Below are 23,281 nucleotides of genomic sequence, written 5' to 3' on the forward strand. Positions count from 1 at the left end.
ACATCCACAGTCTTGTGTAGATTCGTGGACGTAGACAGCAACACAGCTTCCAGAGTTTTGTGTGGACTCAGGCACTGAGACAACCGCATCTTGCAAGTTTCGCGTATTTTCCAGCAGAAAGACAACAGCATCTTTCAAGTGCATTATGACAACAACCAAAACATGTTTGTGTGGAGTTGTCCACTAAGACAACACACGCATGTTTGTGTGGAGTTGTCCACTAAGACAACTGCACGGCGTTGTCTTTGTAGAGAACGTTGGTGAATCCAGCAGACGAACGGTCGCGATGACGACGCACGAGGAAAAGGACTACCAGTGTGACAACCACCACAACGATCACACCACCTACAACTCCTCCCGCGATGGCGCCGCCTTTTGAGCTCGAGTTATCTCCTCCTGTGGACAAATGCATATATATAATATTTAAATTGGATGAGTTGTATCATACGCACAGAGGTAGCCTACACTTGGAAATACTGAACATTTGACTATTTCATTACAAATATGAGTATGAAATTTGTTTTCAATTCATTCCAGTGCTTCTTATTCTGGCAGGTGCCAGAAGACTGGTTCTGCATTGCTTTGACCTATCCCGGTTCTGTACGTTGAGAGCGCTTATTCCGGCCTTCTTTGTTGTATCATATTTGTAAATGTGACAGTTTTGACAATCTTAAGTAATGATTACAATCGGGGAATGCAAACACCTAATAGTGTTTTGAATTTTCGTGACTTGAAATATGAAAACGATCAATATATTCAAGCATTTAATATATTCATTTAAAATGTTTCTCTACCCTTTCGTTATCTGCCATTCGCCTCACCCCAACTTGCACCAATCCCAAACTCATTCTTGTCCGCTCCCTCCATCACAGTTTCGCTCCCTCCATCACAGTTTCGCTCCCCCCCCCCACCACCACCACCCCCCCACCACCACCACCCCCCCACCACCACCACCCCCCTTTTCCTTTTTCGTTTCTGCTTCACATAAACACACACTGTCCCTCTCTCCTTCTGTCTAGATTGTCTTTCTTTTTCTCGCTGCCTCATGAACAGAGTTGTGACTGATGTCTTTGTGTTTGTCTCACTATCTGTCAATCCGTGTCTTTCTGTCTGTCTGTCAGTGCTTGTAGGAGCACATATTGTTGACATTGCTGTATGTACAGCTATGGTGTTCTTACTTCGTATGTTTTATTGTTCTTATTTTTGTTTTTTAAGGTTGTTGTCATATGTTGTTTTGGTTGAACCACAATTTTCCATCTAGTGTAATTAATTGAATGGACAATAAATGATCTTATGTCTTATGTTTTTAGTCTGTCTGTCACAGTCTCTCTCACTGTCTGTCTATATGTATCTGTCCCTCTGTCTGTTCTTACACCACTGGTCTGTTTGTCAGTGCGAGTATGAGAACGCATTGTTGACGCTGCTGTATGCACAGCTATGGTCAATGTCTCACTGTCTGTGTATAGATCGGTATTTGCCTATCTGTTCTTACTTCCACTTGTCTGTCTGTCAGTGTAGACGATGTTACATATGATGTCTTTCTGTCTACATGATCTCATTGTCTGTCTATCGGTGTCTGTCTGTTCTTACCTCCACTGGTCTGTCTGTCAGTGTGTGTAGGAGCACGCATTATTGACGATGTTCAGCGGCCTGTTGTATGAATAGCTATGGATGATGTCTTTCTGTCTCTCTCATTGTCTGTCTATGGATGTCTGTCTGTTCTTACCTCCACTGGTCTGTCTGTCAGTGTGTGTAGGAGCACACATTATGGACGATGTCCAGCCTGTTGTATGTACAGCTATGATGTCTTTCTGTCTACATGATCTCATTGTCTGTCTAACGGTGGCTTTCAGTTCTTACCTCCACTGGTCTGTTTGTCAGTGTGTGTAGGAGCACGCGTTGTTGACGCTGCTGTAGGTACCGCTGTTGTTGATGTCTGGCTGGCTGTCACAAGCGGGGGTACCCCGGGTGTGAACTTAGCTGGTACCCGGGGTGTGGTGCTCGGAGTCATTACGGAAGTGGCCGAAGGCGTCACAGGGTTGACCACCGGGGTAGCAGAGGTTGTGGTAGAAATGGGGGTGGGGGTGGAGGTTACTGTGCCCCGAGTCGACCCTAAAGTTAGGGCTGATGTTTCGTACACTGCGCGGAACAAGAAGAGAATTACGTCAGATTTAAAACCACAGGACAAAACTTGAAACAGAGACATAATATAACAACTGTGAAAAATTAATGATGTATAGGAATGATAAGCATGGAAACCGAGTCAGTACACAATATGAAACAGTTTAGGTGAAATAAGAATAATTTCGCGCGTGAGAGAGAGCGTGAGCGTGTGTGTGTGTGTGTGTGTGTGTGTGTGTGTGTGTGTGTGTGTGTGTGTGTGTGTGTGTGTGTGTGTGTGTGTGTGTGTGTGTGTGTGTGTGTCACACAGAACTTGAGACAACAGAGCAGCACTGACAGGTTTTATGAGCAGCAAAAAAGTCACAGACCTTGAAAAAACAACCAACCAACCAACACAATGTTATATTTAAAAGCAAAAAAGACTGGGAGTCTACCCATACCTTTATGTTTCATGCAAACATAACCGTTGCCAGAGATGCACTCCTCGTCCACCCACTGGCCGCTCCAGGGAGACAACTGTCCGCATTGCAAGACAACCCCGTCCTCGGTGGCGCCCCTTGGATAATGACTTGCCCAGTTGGTGAAGTCGACAGCAGAACCGTCTCGCCACGAAAAGGCGTCTGTAGACAGTAACATTTGTGTCAGCTGTTTTTAACAGTCTTATACACTTTGTTTTTAAAAATGCTTTGAATCATGAAGGTCGTAGATGTTTTCCGGAAATAGCTCGAACAGTCAAACAGTTCGTGGAAGAGTTGCGCCCCACTTTAGTGAGTCAAACGATAACCCGGGCCGTCATGTGGTCGACAAGTTAAAACCAGCAATCGCAGCGAATGACACAACACTCTCACCAGTGTCGGAGCGCTTGAATCCGATCCAGACCGGAAGTGATGACCCGGCCTTGACCTGTGACTGCAAGAAGATGTTGGTAGCGTTGTCATGGATACTGGCCAAGGCCCCGCCCCTCTGGCTGCAGTCGAAGGCAGCACGCGCAAAGCTGACGCGTTGGGTCAGGTAGAAGGCGAAGCAGTAACTGCCGAAGGGTGACCAGTCCCTGCCGTCACACACCCCGTTGCTTGCAGCTGGGGTGTACGGGGGAGTGTCTGTGAATATGGCAATGTGGCAAACTATGAGACTCCCTTTGAAACACCAATATACATGCTGAAGCTTATAAATAGGAACATAAATATATACAAATAATCGTTTCTGTTGTAAAGTTGGGGTTGGGACGTGGTTCGCTTGGGCCGGGGTTTGTAAAAAAAACACACCACACAAATCAAACTGTTATTTTTCAAATTGACTCTTGACATTCAGAAAGTATCTTTCACTGCGCGATTTACGTACCAGCGGGCCCAGCCCAAGAAGAAGTCAACGACCTCAAGGCACAGAAGTGTACATGCATAGGGACTTGTGAGGTGCGTGCAAGAAGGTCAGAGAGAGAGAGAGAGAGAGAGAGAGAGAGAGAGAGAGAGAGAGAGAGAGAGAGAGAGAGAGAGAGAGAGAGAGAGAGAGAGAGAGAGAGAGAGTCTGCCCCAACTCACCAGAAGTTGTCTTGCAGACATAGGGCCGAGGCAGAGAGCAGTTTACCGAGCTCCACGTGCCGTTGGTACCCATGGCAACACAGGCGAGAGAGGGAGCGGTCAGCAGGTCTCCACCAGGTGACCAGCGGGTGAAGGTGACCGGCCAGCCGTCACTCCACGACCAGCGAGTCTCGCTGCCCACCTGCAAGCAAATGTAAATTGTTATCTTTAACGAATTCTGAATTCAAATACACGGCTCCCTCTGTATTCAGAAAACACTTACCTTTGCAAGCTTCATAGCGAGCCACTTACCATCGTCATGTTCTCTGGATATAAATACATGTACATGGCTTCCTCTGTATCATTCAGAAGACACTTACCTTTGCAAGCTTCATAGCTAGCCACTTACCATCGTCATGTTCCTTGGATATACAAAACATGTACATGGCTTCCTCTGTATTCAGAAGACACTTACCTTTGCAAGCTTCATAGCTAGCCACTTACCATCGTCATGTTCCATGGATATAAATACATGGCTTCCTCTGCATTCAGAAGACACTAACCTTTGCAAGCTTCATGGCTAGCCACTAACCATCGTCATGTTCCCTGGATTCAAAGACATGGCTTCCTCTGTATTCAGAAGACATTTACGGGCCTTCGTACACTTCTTGGCTATAACCACTTCACATATTCATGTCCCCTGAATTCAAATGTATTAATTTGCTTCCTCTGTATTCAGAGTACACTTCATGGTTAGCCATTAACCATCTTCACGTTCCCCCACTACTCACATATATGCATGGCTTCCTCTATTTGCTCAACATGCTTACGGGCAGAATATACCTGCGCAATTTCAGACGACGCACTGCCTATTATTTATGCCGCGATAGGGATTATGACGAGTACTTGGCCTGTTTTCCTTTCATGCAACGTGTAGCGGGCTGGGATAATATGCAGTGCGTCGTCGGTCCTGCTGAAGTTACATATGTGAGCGGAGCCCCTTACCTCACCAGCAGTCACCTCCACGTTCAACACATGCATAATATACATGTACCTTGCTTCCCCTACTTTCAGCAAAATGCTTGCCTTAGTACCCTTCATGGCCAGCCGCTTACCATCTATGTGTTCCCTTAATACACACATTCATAGTCACCTCCATTGTCGGAAGACCTGTGTACTCCTTAAAGGCAAAGTATGCCTCCCGTAAACCATCACAGATACTGTCAGTCTTTGACACACAGTACAAACACCCTTTCATTTAAACACTCACCGCTTGAGAACATCATAGGTGCCCTCCGTAAAGAGCGAGCAATTTTTAAAGAATTTATTTTTGCGTGGTTTATCTTACCCCTGAGCCATCGTGAACCCTTGTGATCCAGTTTCATTTTTTTCACAATGTTGTCGTCATCAATTTATTATTTATATTTTAAAAGTTAGGTCTAGCGCCAAAACGCACTACGGTCCGATTTTGTTATCAGACAATCCGCAAAATTGCTCGCTCTTTACGTAGGGCACCTAGGATGTTCCCGTTTGGTGAGCGTTCAAATGGAAGGGTGTTTGTACTGTGTGTAAAAGCCTGACAGTATCTGTGATGGTTTACGGGAGGCATACTGTGCCTTTAAGCCACAAACCAGTCCATTCCAATCGCACACACACACACACACATGCACACACACACACACACTCACAGAAATGGCTTCGGCCAAAGCAACGTACCATTGTTCCCTTCATACCAAGCCACAAACCAGTCCATTCCAATCACACACACACACACACACACACACACACACACACACACACACACACACACACACACACACACACACCACCACACCATACCACGCACACACACACTCACAGAAATGGCCTCGGCCAAAGCAACGTACGCGTGTGTGTGTGTGTGTGTGTGTGTGTGTGTGTGTGTGTGTGTGTGTGTGTGTGTGTTCCCTTCATACCAAACCAGAAACCAGTCCATTCCAATCACACACAAACACACACACACACCACACCATACCACACACACACACACTCACACACCACACCATACCACACACACACACACTCACAGAAATGGCCTCGGCCAAAGCAACGTACCATTGTTCCCTTCATACCAAGCCACAAGCCGTGTCCGGTGACCGAGGTGTTCTTGGAGGCCATTAGGTAGACAAGGTCCTGCTCCGTCTGGCTGATCACACTGACCAGGTGAGCTATCTGGGACCCACAGGACTTCGCGGCGTCAGACCAGGCGAGGGGGTTGGGGATGAACAGGTAGCAACTGTTTCCCAGCCTCCAGAACCCGCTGGGGCAGGGGCCGTGCGTAGTGGTGGGCGTGTTTATGTAGGGGACTGACCACACACAGACAAGGAAAGATATGCGAACAGACACACAGACACAGTGTCAGTTAAAACATACATTCCGAACAAAACCTTAGTCAGCACAGAAGGAAGTCTGCACGGAAAGCAGATAAACCGTTCATTATTGGTCCACTGTCCAATTGAACGGATGCTCTTATCACATGTATATAATACTTGTATAAGCGTAAAACAATGTATCTTTAAACAATGAGAACGAGGGAAAGAGGAGGGGGGGGGGGGGGTCAGGGGGAACTTTGTGGTTTGTTTTAACGTCCCTTCAATAGAAATGGTTTTGGGTGACCAGCGAAGGGGAGGTAAGTCAAGGGGAGGTAAGTCAAGGGGAGGTAAGTCAAGGGGAGGTAAGTCAAGGGGAGGTAAGTCAAGGAGGAAGAAGAAGAAATACTGACACCTATCACTCTCGCAGATCCAGCCCATTTTGCGAGAGCAGTCCGCATCGTTCCATCGTCCGGCGTTGGCGCCCCGGCTGTAGAGATGGACACAGCCCTCCTGTCGTAATAGACACACGCACACACAACACTCTTCGCCATGACCAGCAACAGTTATCTCCCCACATCAACAGCAAGTTTGAAAACAACAAAGTGTTGATGCCAAAACCACGATTATTTAGCCCACATCATCAGCAAGTGCCAAAACATATTGAGTCAAAATCGTACAAGCACACAAACAAAACACAAAATGCAATACCCGCGCCCGCACAGACACACACACACACACACACACACACACACACACACACACACACACACACACACACACACACACACACACACACACATACACACATACACATACACATACACACACACACAAACACACTAAAAAAATCCATGTAAGTTGTAACTTCACTGACATTCTGTAGGCCGTTGGGTTCCCCGGTGTCCCAGTTGGTGTAGGTGAGGTCATCGTTGTTCTCCCACAGGTAGTCGTGGCCCACCAGGTGTAGTCCCGTCCACACTAGCATCCCCGTCCCCTGCAGCTGGGTCGTCAGGAACGCTGCGGTACAAACATTTCATATCATTTATCCCAATGCTGCGAAATTCGGTTCGCTTTCACCCAGTGGAACGCTGTCGGGATTCAAACCTGCGACCTTAGGGTCACAAGTCCAGTGCTCTACCAACAGAGCTATCCGGCCCCCATTCAAATACACTGCACATCCCTCCGGTGAAACCAGTAGGTTTCCTGTATTTGTTCAACTGACATGCTTAGGCCAAAAAAAAATTGTCTGTTTCTGGTAACATGGCTAAAAAAAAATAGGGTCGGTAGGTAGGGATTTTTTTTAAATTATTTTTTTTACCCCAAATGTAGACCAATAAAACTAACTTTAAAAATCGCGCAAAGAGACTGGATTCACTATACATAGAGACAAGACACTCAACACATTTACAAATCGTCAGCGGACTTTCGTTTTCACACGTTTTTGTTGTTCATTTTCTCACCCTGTCCTTTACCACCAAAAAAAAAGAAAAGAATTTTTGAGTTTGGAAAAAAAAAGTTTAGGGTCGGCGCCGAAATTTAGGGTCGGTCGGGTGACCAGAAACAGACAATTTTTTTTTTGGCCTTATGGGCAGAGTTTACTTCACGAAGCTCGCTGCATGAAGCGTTTGCACTGAGTTTTCGGTAAAAATACCTTTGCGACGTTTTTAATAGGCGACTTGCCCTATCGGCCAGCGCCGCGAAGTCGCGCGATAAACCTGTAATACCTTGCGTGGTCTTGCGAGATCTGCCTCAAACTGCGGGCATGTTTTGATAACTTGACTTGATAGCTCTGTGAGAGGTTGCGTTTCAGTGCAGACACTTCGCCTTGAAAATTGTGAATTTGCACTGTGCAGCAGTGGGCTGCAGCAATGTTAGCCGCAAGAATAATCCTAAAGTTCGTTCAAAGTACCCAAGCATGGCCCGTACACAAAGGAAAGGCGATCGAGTTTTTTTTGACACAAGCCAATGGCTAAATTCTCTTCGATGTCAAAATGTTAAATGACGTGCCATCCCGGTACTCCGTTGTCTGTTCAATAACTTTATTGTATCCTGAATATTGTATTTTTCTTTCTTTGAGGTATTTTTGCAACTTTGGTACTTGCAATCGCATGAAAGTTCTGCTGTTCGGTAGCCATTGTTTAGATCAGTGATTGTAATGTATGGAAGGAACGATAACTCTTGAGAGCAAAAAATGTGCCCGCAGGGAAGTGAACCTTCCTTATCTTTCGCACCGGAGAGCTATCCAAGCGGGGTATTGTTAAAGTTGGCTATTGAGTCGCCTTGTGGTGAGATATGTGCGCGTTATAAATTCTCGTATTATTATTATTATTATTATTATTATTATTATTATTATTATTATTATTATTATTATTATTATTATTATTATTATTATTATTATTATTATTAATTAAGGAAGGCCTTGACGCCATGTTAAAGCCTGGCCAGCTGATTCGAACTGTTTTCACGAGAAGGAGTGGGCCTTTAAGAAGATGAGTTAGAAAAAAATGAAAGTATATAGCTATTCTGATGAACACGTGGGGGAATTCGGGGGCTGTGATTGGATGGTCTCTTCCGATCATCAAAGCATAATGCGGCAGAAGTCGGCCATTTTACTCAATATCCAAAAGCATATTGAGAAAAATGGCCGACGCATGATTCCGGTTCACCCATCTGTACCACGGCGATGTTTCTATCGACAACAGCATACACTGACAACTTAAAAGGCTGTTTCAACAACTGTGTTGTGAAGTCGAATGCACTTGGAGTCAGTTTTTCTTACAAAGTCAGAAAGCGTGTAGCGGTGTGCATGTCTGCGCGAACATGATGCGCGTAAGAAGTTTGTCTGCTATCAAAACCTGAGATCAACGCATCGACGCAAAAACTGTCATTTTGTAAGTTTGGAACAACAAATCAAGGTCAAAACAGCTATATAATCGCTATTGTGTTTTCAGCGTAGCAATAGGGTCCGATATTTAGACTCGAACAAGTATAATGCGACTCGTCTTCGACTCGTCGGCATTATACTTGTCTCGTCTAAATATCGGACCCTATTGCTACGCTGAAAACACAATAGCTGTTAATAACTGACCGTTCTCGCGATGGCTGCGGATGGAGGCGAGCTGGACAAAGAAGAAGTGGGTCCGCTGACTTTCACAGTCCTGCACGGCGTCACTCCACGTCTTGAGACCCCCCTGACCCCTGATGATGTAACAGCGGCCGCCGAACGCCACGAAGCCATCGCCGCAACCCCCCATGTTTGGTGATAAAGTGGACGGGGTGGTGCGGGGGAAGGCGGAGGCGTAGCGCTTGCAGACGAAGGCCTTGGACAGGGCGCAGTGGTTGTCGTTCCATTTGCCTGTGAAGGGAATGTCACATTGAATTATGGTGGGATTACTTCGTCTGTAAATGTTACAGTACAATACGATACGATACGATACGATACAATACAATGCTACTTTACTACAATACAATACAATACAATACAATACAATACAATACAATACAATAAGACAATACAACAATACTAAGACCAGTGTTCTGGGCCGGTATGCAATAGTCGATGTAAGAGACTTTAGTCCGGGATAAACTGTACTCTCAAAGACTAAGGCTCTAAACTCAACTCCTGCATAACGGCCCTGTAGGTAAGAACTCAAATCTATGGGTGTGACTTTGTTGGAATTTCTGCGGCCCTCCGTAGTTCTGCGTTGTCTGCGAACCGTAGAAATTCGCCCTGTACCTTTGTTCCCATAAAAATCACGTTGTAAACTACACACAGGGCCGGACCAAGTTCGTTTGAGGGGGGGGGGGGGGGGGTTCCAACTGAAGACAGGGGTCCAAAGTCCACATTTTTTTCTCTGAGAGGTACATTGGATGGCCAGGGGGGGGGGGGTTCCGGAACCCCAGGAACCCCCCCCCCCCCCCAGATCCGGCCCTGTACACGTACAGGAAGCAAGCCAAGGTGTTGATTTTCTGTTATGTGTCAAATTGGAAGGGTGCTCTTGTCAAAGGTAAAAACCTATATACAGATCTGTAGTGGTTCACATGATTCTTTACACGGGAGGGAAGGTGCCTTTAACTGGTGCATGTTCAGAAGTGCAAATTCAGACTGACCTGTCCGGACAAACATCTCAGCGCACGACTCCTGACCGTTGGCGTCGTCAGGTCCCTGACCGGCCCAGTTGACAAACTTGACACTGGACCCGTCGCTCCACCTGCCACACACACATTCACCGTGTCAACATTCATCACAATTCCTACGTATCTAATTCACTAGCCACACACACATACACACATGCGCATGCACGCACGCGCATGCACGCACGCACGCACGCACGCACGCACACACACACACACACACACACACCTATGCACACACACACGCACACGCACACACACACACACACACACACACACACGAACCTTGTCAACACTTATCACAATCCCCTCGTATCTAATTCACTAGCCACACACACACCTTCACTGAGGCAACACTTACAACCATTTCCTGGTATCTATTTCACTAGCCACACACACCTTCACCTTGTCAACACTGTTCCTTGTATCTAATTCACCAGCCAAAAACAGTTTTTGGCATTGTCAACACTTACGATTTTAGCATACTTCAGAACTTAAAGGTCCTTGTCTACATTTTTATACAGAAATCGGCACTTGACCATTGAAATACTGAGTCTGTTCCCTACAAATATCAAAAATACCTCCCCATCTTCGATCAGGAAGGATGAAGCTAGGGTAGCTGATTGAAAATTCATCAGCGTAGTAGGATATCCTTATCTGGCAAATGCTGAGGGCAAAACTCTTCTCGAATACCTTGCATTTCGTGCGTTAAAAATAAAACGTAGACAGTGCTCCAATACCCAGTGCTAGTGTCAAACTGTTGCTGTGATTGTGTTGGTGTGGCTGTCAGCATAGTGACATGAATTTGATTGGTCGATATTTATAGTCAAATCACATGCTCTCTGCACATAGAAATCAAAACATTGAAAGTGTTATTAACACTTCTAAAACAACAACAACATGTTTTACATATATATACCTTTAACACAAACCACTAAAATTACTTAATTCTCACTTTACATGTGTTTGCAAAGGTGCGTGTGAGTGGTTGCATATGTTCAATTGTTGTGTATTTGTGCGCGGGCATGCGTGCTTGCGTGCATATATGTGTGCGTGTGAGTGTGTGTGTCTGACCCATAGTATCCAGTGTGTGACTGTAGCTCACTCAGCCCGATCCATACACTCTGCTGGTTTGTTTTCTCTGCCTGCCAAAAACAAGAAATCCATGTGATTAGGCCTGCGCACAAAAAATCTGTGTTTCTGGTTCCCCGAAAGGCCCTTTTCCATCTCGACCCTATGACTGTTTTAGACCCTTAAAAATAAACAAATTAATAGAAATGACAAAATTCCACTGTGCAGGCATTACAAGGAAACCTACTCATCTATGACACTCAGGACCGGCACGGTTGGTCTAGTGGTAAGGCGTCCGCCCCGTGATCGGGAGGTCGTGGGTTCGAACCCCGGCCGGGTCATACCTAAGACTTTAAAATTGGCAATCTAGTGGCTGCTCCGCCTGGCGTCTGGCATTATGGGGTTAGTGCTAGGACTGGTTGGTCCGGTGTTAGAATACTGTGACTGGGTGAGACATGAAGCCTGTGCTGCGACTTCTGTCTTGTGTGTGGAGCACGTTATATGTCAAAGCAGCACCGCCCTGATATGGCCCTTCGTGGTCGGCTGGGCGTTAAGCAAACAAACAAACAAAAAATATGACACTCAGGAGACACAGTTCCAATACAAAGACACACGCGCCTTGGTGAAAAAATAAAAATAAAAATAAAAATACCGAGGGCTTGTCATCGGAAACAAACTTTTTTTAATTTAAAAAACAACAAACTTATAGCTATACATTATGAGCAAAACAGTGCATATTCATACTCCAAACTTGATCAAATTGAAGATATCTTCCTTCTAGCGTAGAACATCATGTAAATCCTCACAGATTCGCCCAGGCTTTTACATGGGTTAAAGAGCATCCTTCCTCCTGGACACATACCCTTCAACGTAAAGCCTGGACACATACCCTTCAACGTAAAGCCTGGACACATACCCTTCAACGTAAAGCCTGGACACATACCCTTCAACGTAAAGCCTGGACACATACCCTTCAACGTAAAGCCTGGACACATACCCTTCAACGTAAAGCCTGGACACATACCCTTCAACGTAAAGCCTGGACACATACCCTTCAACGTAAAGCCTGGACACATACCCTTCAACGTAAAGCCTGGACACATACCCTTCAACGTAAAGCCTGGACACATACCCTTCAACGTAAAGCCTGGACACATACCCTTCAACGTAAAGCCTGGCTGCTTTCTGTGCAAAGCGGAATTCATTTCACGGCTTCGACATTGGTGTGAGTTACGAAATGCATTCGGCAAACTTGTCCAACTTAGCACACACAAAAAAGTCAGGATGCCGAGTTTTGTCATGTGACCAACTGAAAGGATGTAATTCCTATACGGCGTTAAAGCCCTGGACTTCTTCTTCTTCTGCGTTCGTGGGCTGAAACTCCCACGTACACTCGTGTTTTTCCACGAGTGGATTTTTATGTGTATGACCGTTTTTACCCCCCCATTTACGCAGCCATACGCCGCTTTCGGAGGAAGCATGCTGGGTATTTTCGTATTTCTATAACCCACCGAACTCTGACATGGATTACAGGATCTTTTCCGTGGGCACTTGGTCTTGTGCTTGCGTGTACACACGAAGGGGGATAAGGCACTAGCAGGTCTGCACATAAGATGACCTGGGAGATCGGACAAATCTCCACTCTTCACCCACCAGGCGGCAGCGACCGGGATTCGAACTCACGACCTCCCGATTAGGAGGCCGACGTCTTACCACTGCGCCACTTCGCCCGCTTTTTGTGTAAAGTGGAAATGTTCTTGCGGAATTAATTTCACGGCTTCGACATTGGTGTGAGTTACGAAATGAATTCGGCAAACTTGTCCAACTTGGCACACACGAAAAAGTCAGGATGCCGAGTTTTGTCATGTGACCAACTGAAAGGATGTTCCTTAATACGGCGTTAAAGCCCGGGACTGATCTCTGATGTTTCAAAGGATGACTTACACGAGAAAGAATGTAAGTTAAGGGGATACCATTGATCTGACTGATTTTGAGGAGTTTCTGAAGATTTTGTCTAAATTTGAAGAATAGGGGGAATCCATTGTACCGTACTTGACGCACATTGCACGATTTGCTTGAAAACGCACCGCAAGTATGGTAATTAGTTAAATCAAAGTGAGTGAATGAGCATCTAGGCGCTGCTTCTCTCCTGTGCTGAAGTTTAAAAATAGTGCTGAACCGGTTTACGTCAGATGCGCCACCAGGGACCCAGCGGCCCTGGTAACTGCATGACATGAAGTCCAGTGGTTAAGGGAATTAACCACATTCTAACACAAGAGTGCGCTTTTCATTTAATTTGACAACAACTTTTGATGGGCGCAGTGGCGTGGTGGTAAGACGTCGGCCTCCTAATCGGGAGGTCGTGAGTTCGAATCCCGGTCGCTGCCGCCTGGTGGGTTAAGAGTGGCGATTTGTCCGATCTCCCAGGTCAACTTATGTGCAGACCTGCTAGTGACTTAATGGGTAACCGACTTAATGTGTGTACACGCAAGCACAAGACTAAGTGCACACGGAAAAGATCCTGTAATTCATGTCAGAGTTCGGTGGGTTATAGAAACACAAAAATACCCAGCATGCTTCCCCCGAAATCGGCGTATGCTGCCTGAATGGCGGGGTAAAAACGGTCATACACGTAAAAATCCACTCGTGCTAAAAATTTGAGTGAACGTGGGAGTTTAAGCCCGAACGAAGAAGAAGAAGAGACAACAAGTTTTGTTCTTTTAATATACTTCTTTTTCAAAATGAAGACAGTATTGCTAAATGGTACCAACATTTCCTGAACTTTCAAATCGATCTGAGAGCGTTTTTTCCTGAGATATTATCCCTTTACAATAATACGCCCACAATGATACGTCTACACAAGGATTAAACAAGTCGCGTAAGGCGAAAATACAATATTTAGTCAAGTAGCTGTCGAACTCACAGAATGAAACTGAACGCAATGCCATTTTTCAGCAAGACCGTATACTCGTAGCATCGTCAGTCCACCGCTCATGGCAAAGGCAGTGAAATTGACAAGAAGAGCGGGGTCGTAGTGTTGCGCTAAGAAGGATAGCACGCTTTTCTGTACCTCTCTTTGTTTTAACTTTCTGAGCGTGTTTTTAATCCAAACATATCATATCTATATGTTTTTGGAATCAGGAACCGACAAGGAGTAAGATGAAAGTGTTTTTAAATTGATTTGGACAATTTAATTTTGATAATAATTTTTATATATTTAATTTTCAGAGCTTGTTTTTAATCCGAATATAACATATTTATATGTTTTTGGAATCAGCAAATGATGGAGAATAAGATAAACGTAAATTTGGATCGTTTTATAAATTTTTATTTTTTTTTACAATTTTCAGATTTTTAATGACCAAAGTCATTAATTAATTTTTAAGCCACCAAGCTGAAATGCAATACCGAAGCCCGGGCTTCGTCGAAGATTACTTGACCAAAATTTGAACCAATTTGGTTGAAAAATGAGGGCGTGACAGTGCCGCCTCAACTTTCACGAAAAGCCGGATATGACGTCATCAAAGACATTTATCAAAAAAATGAAAAACACGTTCGGGGATTTCATACCCAGGAACTCTCATGTCAAATTTCATAAAGATCGGTCCAGTAGTTTAGTCTGAATCGCTCTACACACACACACAGACACACACACACACACACGCACACACGCACATACACCACGACCCTCGTTTCGATTCCCCCTCGATGTTAAAATATTTAGTCAAAACTTGACTAAATATAACAAGTCGCGTAAGGCGAAAATACAATATTTAGTCAAGTAGCTGTCGAAGTCACAGAATGAAACTGAACGCAATGCCATTTTTCAGCAAGACCGTATACTCGTAGCATCGTCAGTCCACCGCTCATGGCAAAGGCAGTGAAATTGACAAGAAGAGCGGGGTAGTAGTTGCGCTAAGAAGGATAGCACGCTTTTCTGTACCTCTCTTTGTTTTAACTTTCTGAGCGTGTTTTTAATCCAAACATATCATATCTATATCTATATCTACATATTAATGGTCAAAGGGAAATAACCTTCTCAGTTGGTGGCAGTGAGAATGGTAAGGACGGGGGTGTTTTTCCTACCTCGGAGGAATTTCTTGTTTTTTTATTTTTTTTTAACTTTATTCATCTCACCAGTCATTTCGTTGTTTAGATTACACAAGGATTGCTAAAAAAAATAAGCACTATGCTTGAGTGAGAAATCCTAAATCCCATTATATTGTTCATTTCACGATACAAATTGAATAAATTCTTGTTTAAACCATCAAGAAGATGTAAAGGGCTGTGTGAGCAAACTCACAAGACTGAGGATGATGAGTTGTTCCTTGATGTCACCAATAGATGCCAGGTCGGCCTCGAAGCGTTGACACGTTTTCCTCGCCTGACGCCAGGTGGAGCCATTCGTAAATACCGTGTAGCAGTAGTCCCCGTAGCGCCGCCACGTCGTGTCGCCATAGGGCAGACAACTCTGCGCTAGAATCAGGGTAAGGGAGGTAAGTATGGAGGATCTTCGCGTGTATGACTGGTTTTCAAACCAAATCAGATTGGGTTAACGACAACAACAATAAACATCAACAAATCCCCCCTCCCCCCCCCCCAAAAAAAAAAAAAATAAAGGGGAGAAAAAAAGGGCGCAGAAACCAACAGTTTCATTTACAAATACTAGCCCACATGATGCTCAGCTCTTTTGACGTTTGAATGTTTTACTCAATCTTCAACACACACACACACACACACACACACACACACACACACATTAACAGACAGACAAACATACAGACATACAGACACACGCGCACACACGTACGCACACACACTCAAACACACACACACACACACACACACATACACACACACACACACACGCGCGCGCGCACACACGTACGCACGCACGCACACACACACACACACACACACACACACGTACAGACACACACACACACACACACACACACAACAACAACAACCCCACTGCCCCCGCTCCCCACATACACACACAAAACCTTACCTGACTGGTATGCATAGACAAGATAAAGCTGTAAGCATACGCTGACAAACGCTTAAATGCAGTACGAACACACACACAGACGTTCAGAGAACAACGTGCACAGATAATGTCCACACTCACCTGGTCCCGCTGTGGGGGCGATTCTGTCCTTCAGACGCTGAGAAGGTCTCCGACCTGAACAGAATTAAGGCAACGCTGAGCATAGCACATATAGCTGGATCTGGGGGGGGGGGGGGGGGGAGGTTCCCAGACGGTTCCGGAGGCCAACCCCCTACCAGAAAAATGTACCCCAAATACCCCTTTCAGATGCGACATTTCAACAGCATCTTGAGAGCCCTTTGTCTGGCCAGCCCCTGCACCCTCGCCTAATATGGGAAGCCTCCTCCTCTGAAACACTAGGTTCAGCCCTGTAGCACACTGAATAGTTCACACGCAGGCTGATCTCACCAAGACGATGACATTCCTGATTGGCAGCACTGGTTAATTAGTGACATGTTTTGTTACTACACCACCAATCCGACGCAGTAAAACAACAGATTTCTCTAATTCTTGACATGTGGGAATGATACTATCAAGAGGCAAAAGTCGCCAACACTGTTTTGCTAAACAGATCGAGCACTTCGATCGGCACATCATGGACACAGTCATTAGCACTGACACGAATGCTTAAATCTGGAATCCTGAAAATGATGATGTTGATAATTCTGCTTGTTTGTTTGTTTGTTTGCTTAACGCCCAGCCGACCACGAAGGGCCATATCAGGGCGGTGCTGCTTTGACATATAACGTGCGCCACACACAAGACAGAAGTCGCAGCACAGGCTTCATACATGTCTCACCCAGTCACATTATTCTGACACCGGACCAACCAGTCCTAGCACTAACCCCATAATGCCAGACGCCAGGCGGAGCAGCCACTAGATTGCCAATTTTAAAGTCTTAGGTATGACCCGGCCCGGGTTCGAACCCACGACCTCCCGATCACGGGGCGGACGCCTTACCACTAGGCCAACCGTGCCGGTATAATTCTGCTTGCATTAGGCCCTTCTCTTTGATATCGTAAAGTAACGACACGCTGTTTTCCTGCAGGCACGCACGATACAAGTAACGACACGCTGTTTTCCAGCAGGCACGCACGATACAAGTAACGACACCATGTTTTCCAGCAGGCACGCACGATACAAGTAACGACACCATGTTTTCCAGCAGGCACGCACGATACAAGTAACGACACGCTGTTTTCCAGCAGGCACGCACGATACAAGTAACGACACACTGTTTTCCAGCAGGCACGCACGATACAAGTAACGACACGCTGTTTTCCAGCAGGCACGCACGATACAAGCTAACACTGCCATCAATGTGCAAACATTCTGCAAAACAGGTTCCAACGGAGAAAAGGCCACGTGGCAGGGTAGAAAAAAAACCATAATGGCACGCAAAACGTAAGATGACCCTGAGGGTATAAACCTCCGGAACGACGACGACGACGAAAAATAAGAAGAAGGAGAAGAAGAAGAAGAGGAAGAAAAGTCATATATATATACACATTTAGTTAGCTAAAGGCTGAGTAATCTGTAATCCACAAAGATGCGGCGATCAAAAAACAAAAAAACAAAAAAGCAAAAAAACTTGAGACAAACAAAACAAATCCCACAAACTTATCCGGGATATTGTGGACGTGTACCCCGTACTACAGCAGCCAACGTACCTTGTGGTATGGCACACAGCCAGTTGCGCGTCAGAGTGCAGTCGCGCAGTGCCAGTGTTCCGGTCGTCACGTGCAGTTCCATGCAGTTCTGTGTCCCGTTGCGTGTGTCCGGCTGACCCGATGACCACGGCCCGTCCATGCTGACCGCTGTCCGGTCACTCCACTGCAACTCTACACCGTACATAATTATTTGGTTTGAGAAGTGTCACAATTGTGTTTTTAAAGGCACTCTCCTTCCCGCGAAAACACACACAAGCTCATCCCTGTAATCAACGTGCAGTAATGGTGTGAATGAATGCAAATGCGCTAGTACGCTATCATACAGGAACAAACACAACTCCAAATGTAAGTTTCTTCCACTGTATTATACAGGTATGACAAACATACACACAAAAATACACACAATCATGAATATAAATGTTAGGTATTCAAAAATTGGGTACTCACAGGTTTGGATGCAAAAACAAAGCGAGATTACAATCCCGTGCACAATTTCACTAACAAAACCCTCTACCCTTCACTTATGTAGAGAAATACACATAAACAGTCCGTGAACTTACAGGCACACGATATCTACTTCACTGGTATCGAATCCCGGCTCGTGTGTCGTCAGAAAAACAGTTACAGTTCATATTCCGGCAGACTCAAATCACCGTCTGCTCTGCCTACTAAACACTCATTATATCTTAGGTACTTAAGATCTTATAGACATATTTTAACTCTGTTCATACACAGAATTACACAGCGTCTATGGCCGTTCACTAGGAAATGTATCTGAGTACTAATTCCTTCCACTGGCGACCTCGGTCTACTCAGTTCCTTTCGTCCTGTGACCTCTATGGTCCAACTATACGGGCAACCATAACCTTGCAATAACTTCGCGAAATCCCGTCGAACTTCAGCTATGCTGGTCTAGAGTTATGATATTTCGGCGGCTTCTCAGATCCTTCACACTTGTCATCTGGCCACTATCTCTCTCTCAGACCGGTTATACGACGCACTGCACAACATAAATAGCGGACATCTTGTCTTAGATATATGTCTGCTATGTTTACAGTTTACAGTGTTAGTCGATTGAACTTATGCGATAAACACTCTAGCGATAATCGAATGCTTATTCCATTTACCTGTTAAGTGCTTTCCTGTCGCATCTATCCGGGCTTCCTTCCTCCCGGCCGATTACTTGGACAACCCCTCAATGTCCAAGGACAGTGGTAAAGTGTAACAATACCCTAGTTGCGATTTACAACATTAACTATTCCCGGTCAGTGAGCTGAATTCACAGTGCGTGCAACACACTTTGCTATGTCACGCTATATTTCTGGTTAGTGCTCTAAAAGCGTGGAGGATATCACTGTCAAACTTTGCCTGTTACAGTGTTATTCGTGATTTCCTTCACAAATGGGCGGTTCTGGTGAGGTTATGCCCCCTCTTTCTTTTGGCTGGTAACTGGCGCCACCTCGCGGCAAGATCACACGAGAAAGGAAAAAAACTTGCATTGGTCCCAAATAGCATATAGGTTTGGTGACAGTTCGTGTGTAAGTCGTGCATTTTATACGGTAAACAGACAATGGTCGGTTCTGGTAAGGTTATGCCCCTTCTTTCTTTCGGCTGGTAACTGGCGCCACCTCGCGGCAAGATCACAGGAGTTGTCTCGCGTTATTACCCCAGAAGCGCTCATTCAGCAAAACATGTTCCAACGGAGCAATGGCCACGTGGCAGGGTAAAAAACGACATGGCACGAAACACGTTAGCTGACCCTGAGAATAAAAAAGCTACGAAACACAGAAGAAGAAGAACAGCTGCCCACTTGGACACATACCAACAAAAATCAAGACAATGTCTCCTGCATGTGAGGAGTGGGAGTTGTTAATGGATCAAAACGTGTTTCGAGAATGAAGTTTGTCCAGGCGACTTCGTAAAATCAGTAGTGGAAGATAACTTGTAAGGTCACCACCAGGCTGTCCATATATTGGTATCGTATGTGTGTTTTTTTAATATTGAGTGAAAAATGTGTGCATATGGTGGAAAAAACATAATGGTACAGCAACCCAGAGAGGCATATTTGTACCAGCACTGCAAGAGAGTGTTTGGTAAGGGGGGGGGGGGGGGGCGGCAGTGCAGGAGAGTGTGGGTAGTGCTTGGATGGAAAAGCGAGAGTGAAAGGGCATTGAGAAAAGTATATAAAATTACTGTTTACATCTTTAAAATTAGTGCTGCACTTGAATTCAACTCTTTTTCCTTGCTAAAAATCTGGAGATAATATTTCCTCTAGTCGGTCATTTTTACATTTAGACAAGTTTTGACTAAATGTTTTAAGATAGAGGGGGAATCGAGACGAGGGTCGTGGTGTATGTATTTGTGTGTCCGTGTCTGTGTGTGTGTGTGTGTGTGTGTGTGTGTGTGTGTCTGTGTCTGTAGAGCGATTCAGAGTAAACTACTGGACCGATCTTTATGAAATTTTACATGAGAGTTCCTGGGTATGATATCCCCAGATTTGTTTTCATTTTTTGGATAAATGTCTTTGATGACGTCATATCCGGCTTTTTGTAAAAGTTGAGGCGGCACTGTCACACCCTCATTTTTCAATCAAATTGATTGACATTTTTTTAAAGCAATCTTCGACGAAGGCCTGACTTTGGTATTGCATTTCAGCTTGCAATTAATTAATGACTTTGGTCATTAAAAATCTGAAAATTGTAATTAAATTTTTGTATAAAACGATCCAAGTTTACGTTCATCTTATTCTTCATTATTTTCTGATACCAAAAACATATAAATATGTTATATTTGGATTAAAAACAAGCTCTGAAAATTAAAAATATAACAATTATGATTAAAATAAAATTTCCGAAATCGATTTAAAAACAATTTCATCTTATTCCTTGTCGGTTCCTGATTCCAAAAACATATAGATATAGCATTTTTGGATTAAAAACACGCTCAGACAGTTAAAACGAAGAGAAGTACAGAAAAGCGGTCTATACAGCACAGCGAAACCACTATCGCGCTGAATAGGCTCGTCAGTTTCACTGCGTTTTGCACGAGCGGCGGACAACGGTCATTGTGAAAAAATGCAGTGCGTTCAGTCTCATTCTGTGAGTTCCACAGCTTGACTAAATGTAGTAATTTCGCCTTACGCGACTTGTGTGTTGTTGTCACAGTCAAGATAGAACTGTAGACATTACATTTTTGTCAGAAAACTCAAATGTTTACTAAGTATTTTGACACAAGAAAAAGGAGAAGGAAAGGGGGGTAATGATCAGGGTGGGGGATGGGGGTGAGGACTAACAGGTGTACAAGAAAACAAAGATGTGGACACAACCGCATTAAATTGGAACTAAGGCACAGGACATGACACTCTGCAGGATCACACATATACCTCCATCCGGCATGGCGTGCAGACCGATCCAAAAGTGGTTAGTGCTGCCGCTATAATAATCACACAAGACAGGACGCAAAACTGCAGTGAACGTTGTTAAAGTACGTACGAAAGTAATATGTTTCAAAATGGCGTAAAATTGTTGGATATGCTTGCGTGCGTGCGTGCGTGAGTGCGTCAGTGTGTGCGTGCGTGCGGGTGTTTGCGTGTGTGTGTGTGTGTATGTGTGTTTGCGTGCATGCGTGTGTGCGTGCGTGCGTGTGCGTGTTTATATGCGAGCGAGCGTGCATGCGCGGGTGTGTGATAATGTTACACTTACAGAAGTTTTCTCCTCCAGAAGTCGTCGAGTGCCGGGGTGTTGGGAAAGCTGGCCAGCTCCCCTCCCTGCTCCTTGCAGTCTGCCCTCGCCTCCACCCACGTCCTCTGTACGTTGCTTCCCACGTTGTTGATCTGTCATCATCATCATCGTCATCGTCATCGTCGTCGTCGTCGTCGTCATCATCATCATCATCATCATCATCATCATCATCATCATCATCATCATCATCATCATCATCATCATCATCATCATCATCATCATCATCATCATCGTCATCATCGTCGTCGTCGTCGTCGTCAACATCATCATCATCATCATCATCATCATCATCATCATCATCATCATCAGCGTCGTCGTCGTCTTCTTCATCTGCATATGTCTTCATTATGATCATAGCCATTACGAATATTGTCGTCGTAGTCATATTGTACACCACCACTACCACCACCATCGACCACCACAATACCCATTCTGATTACATCGCTCAACGGCTATTATAAGATGTTTGATGGGTTGTTGACAGACCAGCTTTTTTGTCGTCCGAGGGGGAGCATATCGTCTTTTGTTTCATATTTATTGACCAAGGCCGAAGGCCGCGGTCAATAAATATGAAACAAAAGTCGATATGCCCCCCGAGGACCGACACAAAAAAAGCTGGTCTGACAACAAACCACCAAACATCGTTTTTGTCATCATTTTGGTAGTGAGAAAATAAGATTACAATCAACACAGGTAGCCATGCTTTGAAACACGGGTTCCGTGCTGATAACCGCACGAGTTCCGTGCGGATAACCACTGGCACTCAAAGCTGGCGTGTGAAAGCAACTTTCTGTATTTTTGAGTTCATAAAATGTTGGGATGAATATGTCAGGTTTGAGGATGCACAGTTCTGTTTGTTCATCTCGGTATTCCACTCCCTCGGCTTTCAGTTGTGAGTATTAAGCTTAGTAATCGAATGTGGAAGCTACGTTGGGTCAAAGGTCACAGAAGATTTGCGTCGTGCAGCGAAGGAAAGAATCGCGATCTTGTTTCCGACTCAGTACCTCTTTGTTTTTCATTAGACCTGTCAATCTGCTTGCTCGGCTTTGTGAGATGTTAGCATATCTTGTTGCTATTTTCTTTGCTTTTATCCTTATTTCTTATTTGTGCTTCGTTTATCGATACAACGTCTTGTGCACGGGTCAAAATGTGTGTGTCAGGGGTCAATTGGTTTGACTTGAACTTGACGTTCGTGTTTCTCACACAAAGATACACGCACTCCATGACTTTGTAAGAAGACATAACATATCGGTAGGTTTGATTTGTTTGTGACGAATTTATTGAAGTAGTTTTGTTTTTTTGTTTACTTTTGCCAGTTTGCCAGTTGGTTTTTGGAACTTTGCAAAGCAGTGTCGTGTCGTCTGTTTAGGTCTGGGGAAACACCAATGAAAAGAGCCGAAGAATCCTCGAGCGTTTCTATTGGGTTTACTTTTGATTATCCATGTAATAGGGCTTCTTGCAACTATGGTAACCGGGGATTTATTTGTATTATTTGTAGATAATAGACTCTGCATTTTAATGGTCAAATGGCGATTTCGGTATAAAAATGTAGACAAGGACCTTTAAGCTCGAATTTGGTGAGTAGCTTGGAATTGTGGGGCCAAGGGTGTGTGCAAAAAATTACGT

The 23,281-nt window shown here is 44.8% G+C and overlaps 1 protein-coding gene across 1 annotated transcript in view; it reads right to left on the reverse strand.

Moving 5' to 3' along the window:
• Positions 1 to 23,281, reverse strand: part of LOC138969424 (macrophage mannose receptor 1-like) — a 60,734-nt gene continuing 37,453 nt past the window's right edge. Inside the window, exons 20-35 of the mRNA XM_070342216.1 lie at positions 21,617 to 21,747; positions 21,298 to 21,347; positions 17,916 to 18,086; positions 16,326 to 16,379; positions 15,498 to 15,670; positions 11,198 to 11,268; positions 10,100 to 10,200; positions 9,078 to 9,344; positions 6,864 to 7,006; positions 6,400 to 6,499; positions 5,733 to 5,983; positions 3,660 to 3,840; positions 2,970 to 3,221; positions 2,562 to 2,741; positions 1,861 to 2,139; positions 1 to 396 (exon numbers count right to left, since the gene is read on the reverse strand). Coding sequence (XP_070198317.1) covers positions 221 to 396; positions 1,861 to 2,139; positions 2,562 to 2,741; positions 2,970 to 3,221; positions 3,660 to 3,840; positions 5,733 to 5,983; positions 6,400 to 6,499; positions 6,864 to 7,006; positions 9,078 to 9,344; positions 10,100 to 10,200; positions 11,198 to 11,268; positions 15,498 to 15,670; positions 16,326 to 16,379; positions 17,916 to 18,086; positions 21,298 to 21,347; positions 21,617 to 21,747 — 2,580 coding nt within the window. The 3' untranslated portion in view covers positions 1 to 220. The remainder of the gene's footprint in view (positions 397 to 1,860; positions 2,140 to 2,561; positions 2,742 to 2,969; positions 3,222 to 3,659; positions 3,841 to 5,732; positions 5,984 to 6,399; positions 6,500 to 6,863; positions 7,007 to 9,077; positions 9,345 to 10,099; positions 10,201 to 11,197; positions 11,269 to 15,497; positions 15,671 to 16,325; positions 16,380 to 17,915; positions 18,087 to 21,297; positions 21,348 to 21,616; positions 21,748 to 23,281) is intronic.

This window comes from Littorina saxatilis, linkage group LG6 (genome assembly GCF_037325665.1).
Source record: "Littorina saxatilis isolate snail1 linkage group LG6, US_GU_Lsax_2.0, whole genome shotgun sequence".
Lineage (NCBI taxonomy): Eukaryota > Metazoa > Mollusca > Gastropoda > Littorinimorpha > Littorinidae > Littorina > Littorina saxatilis.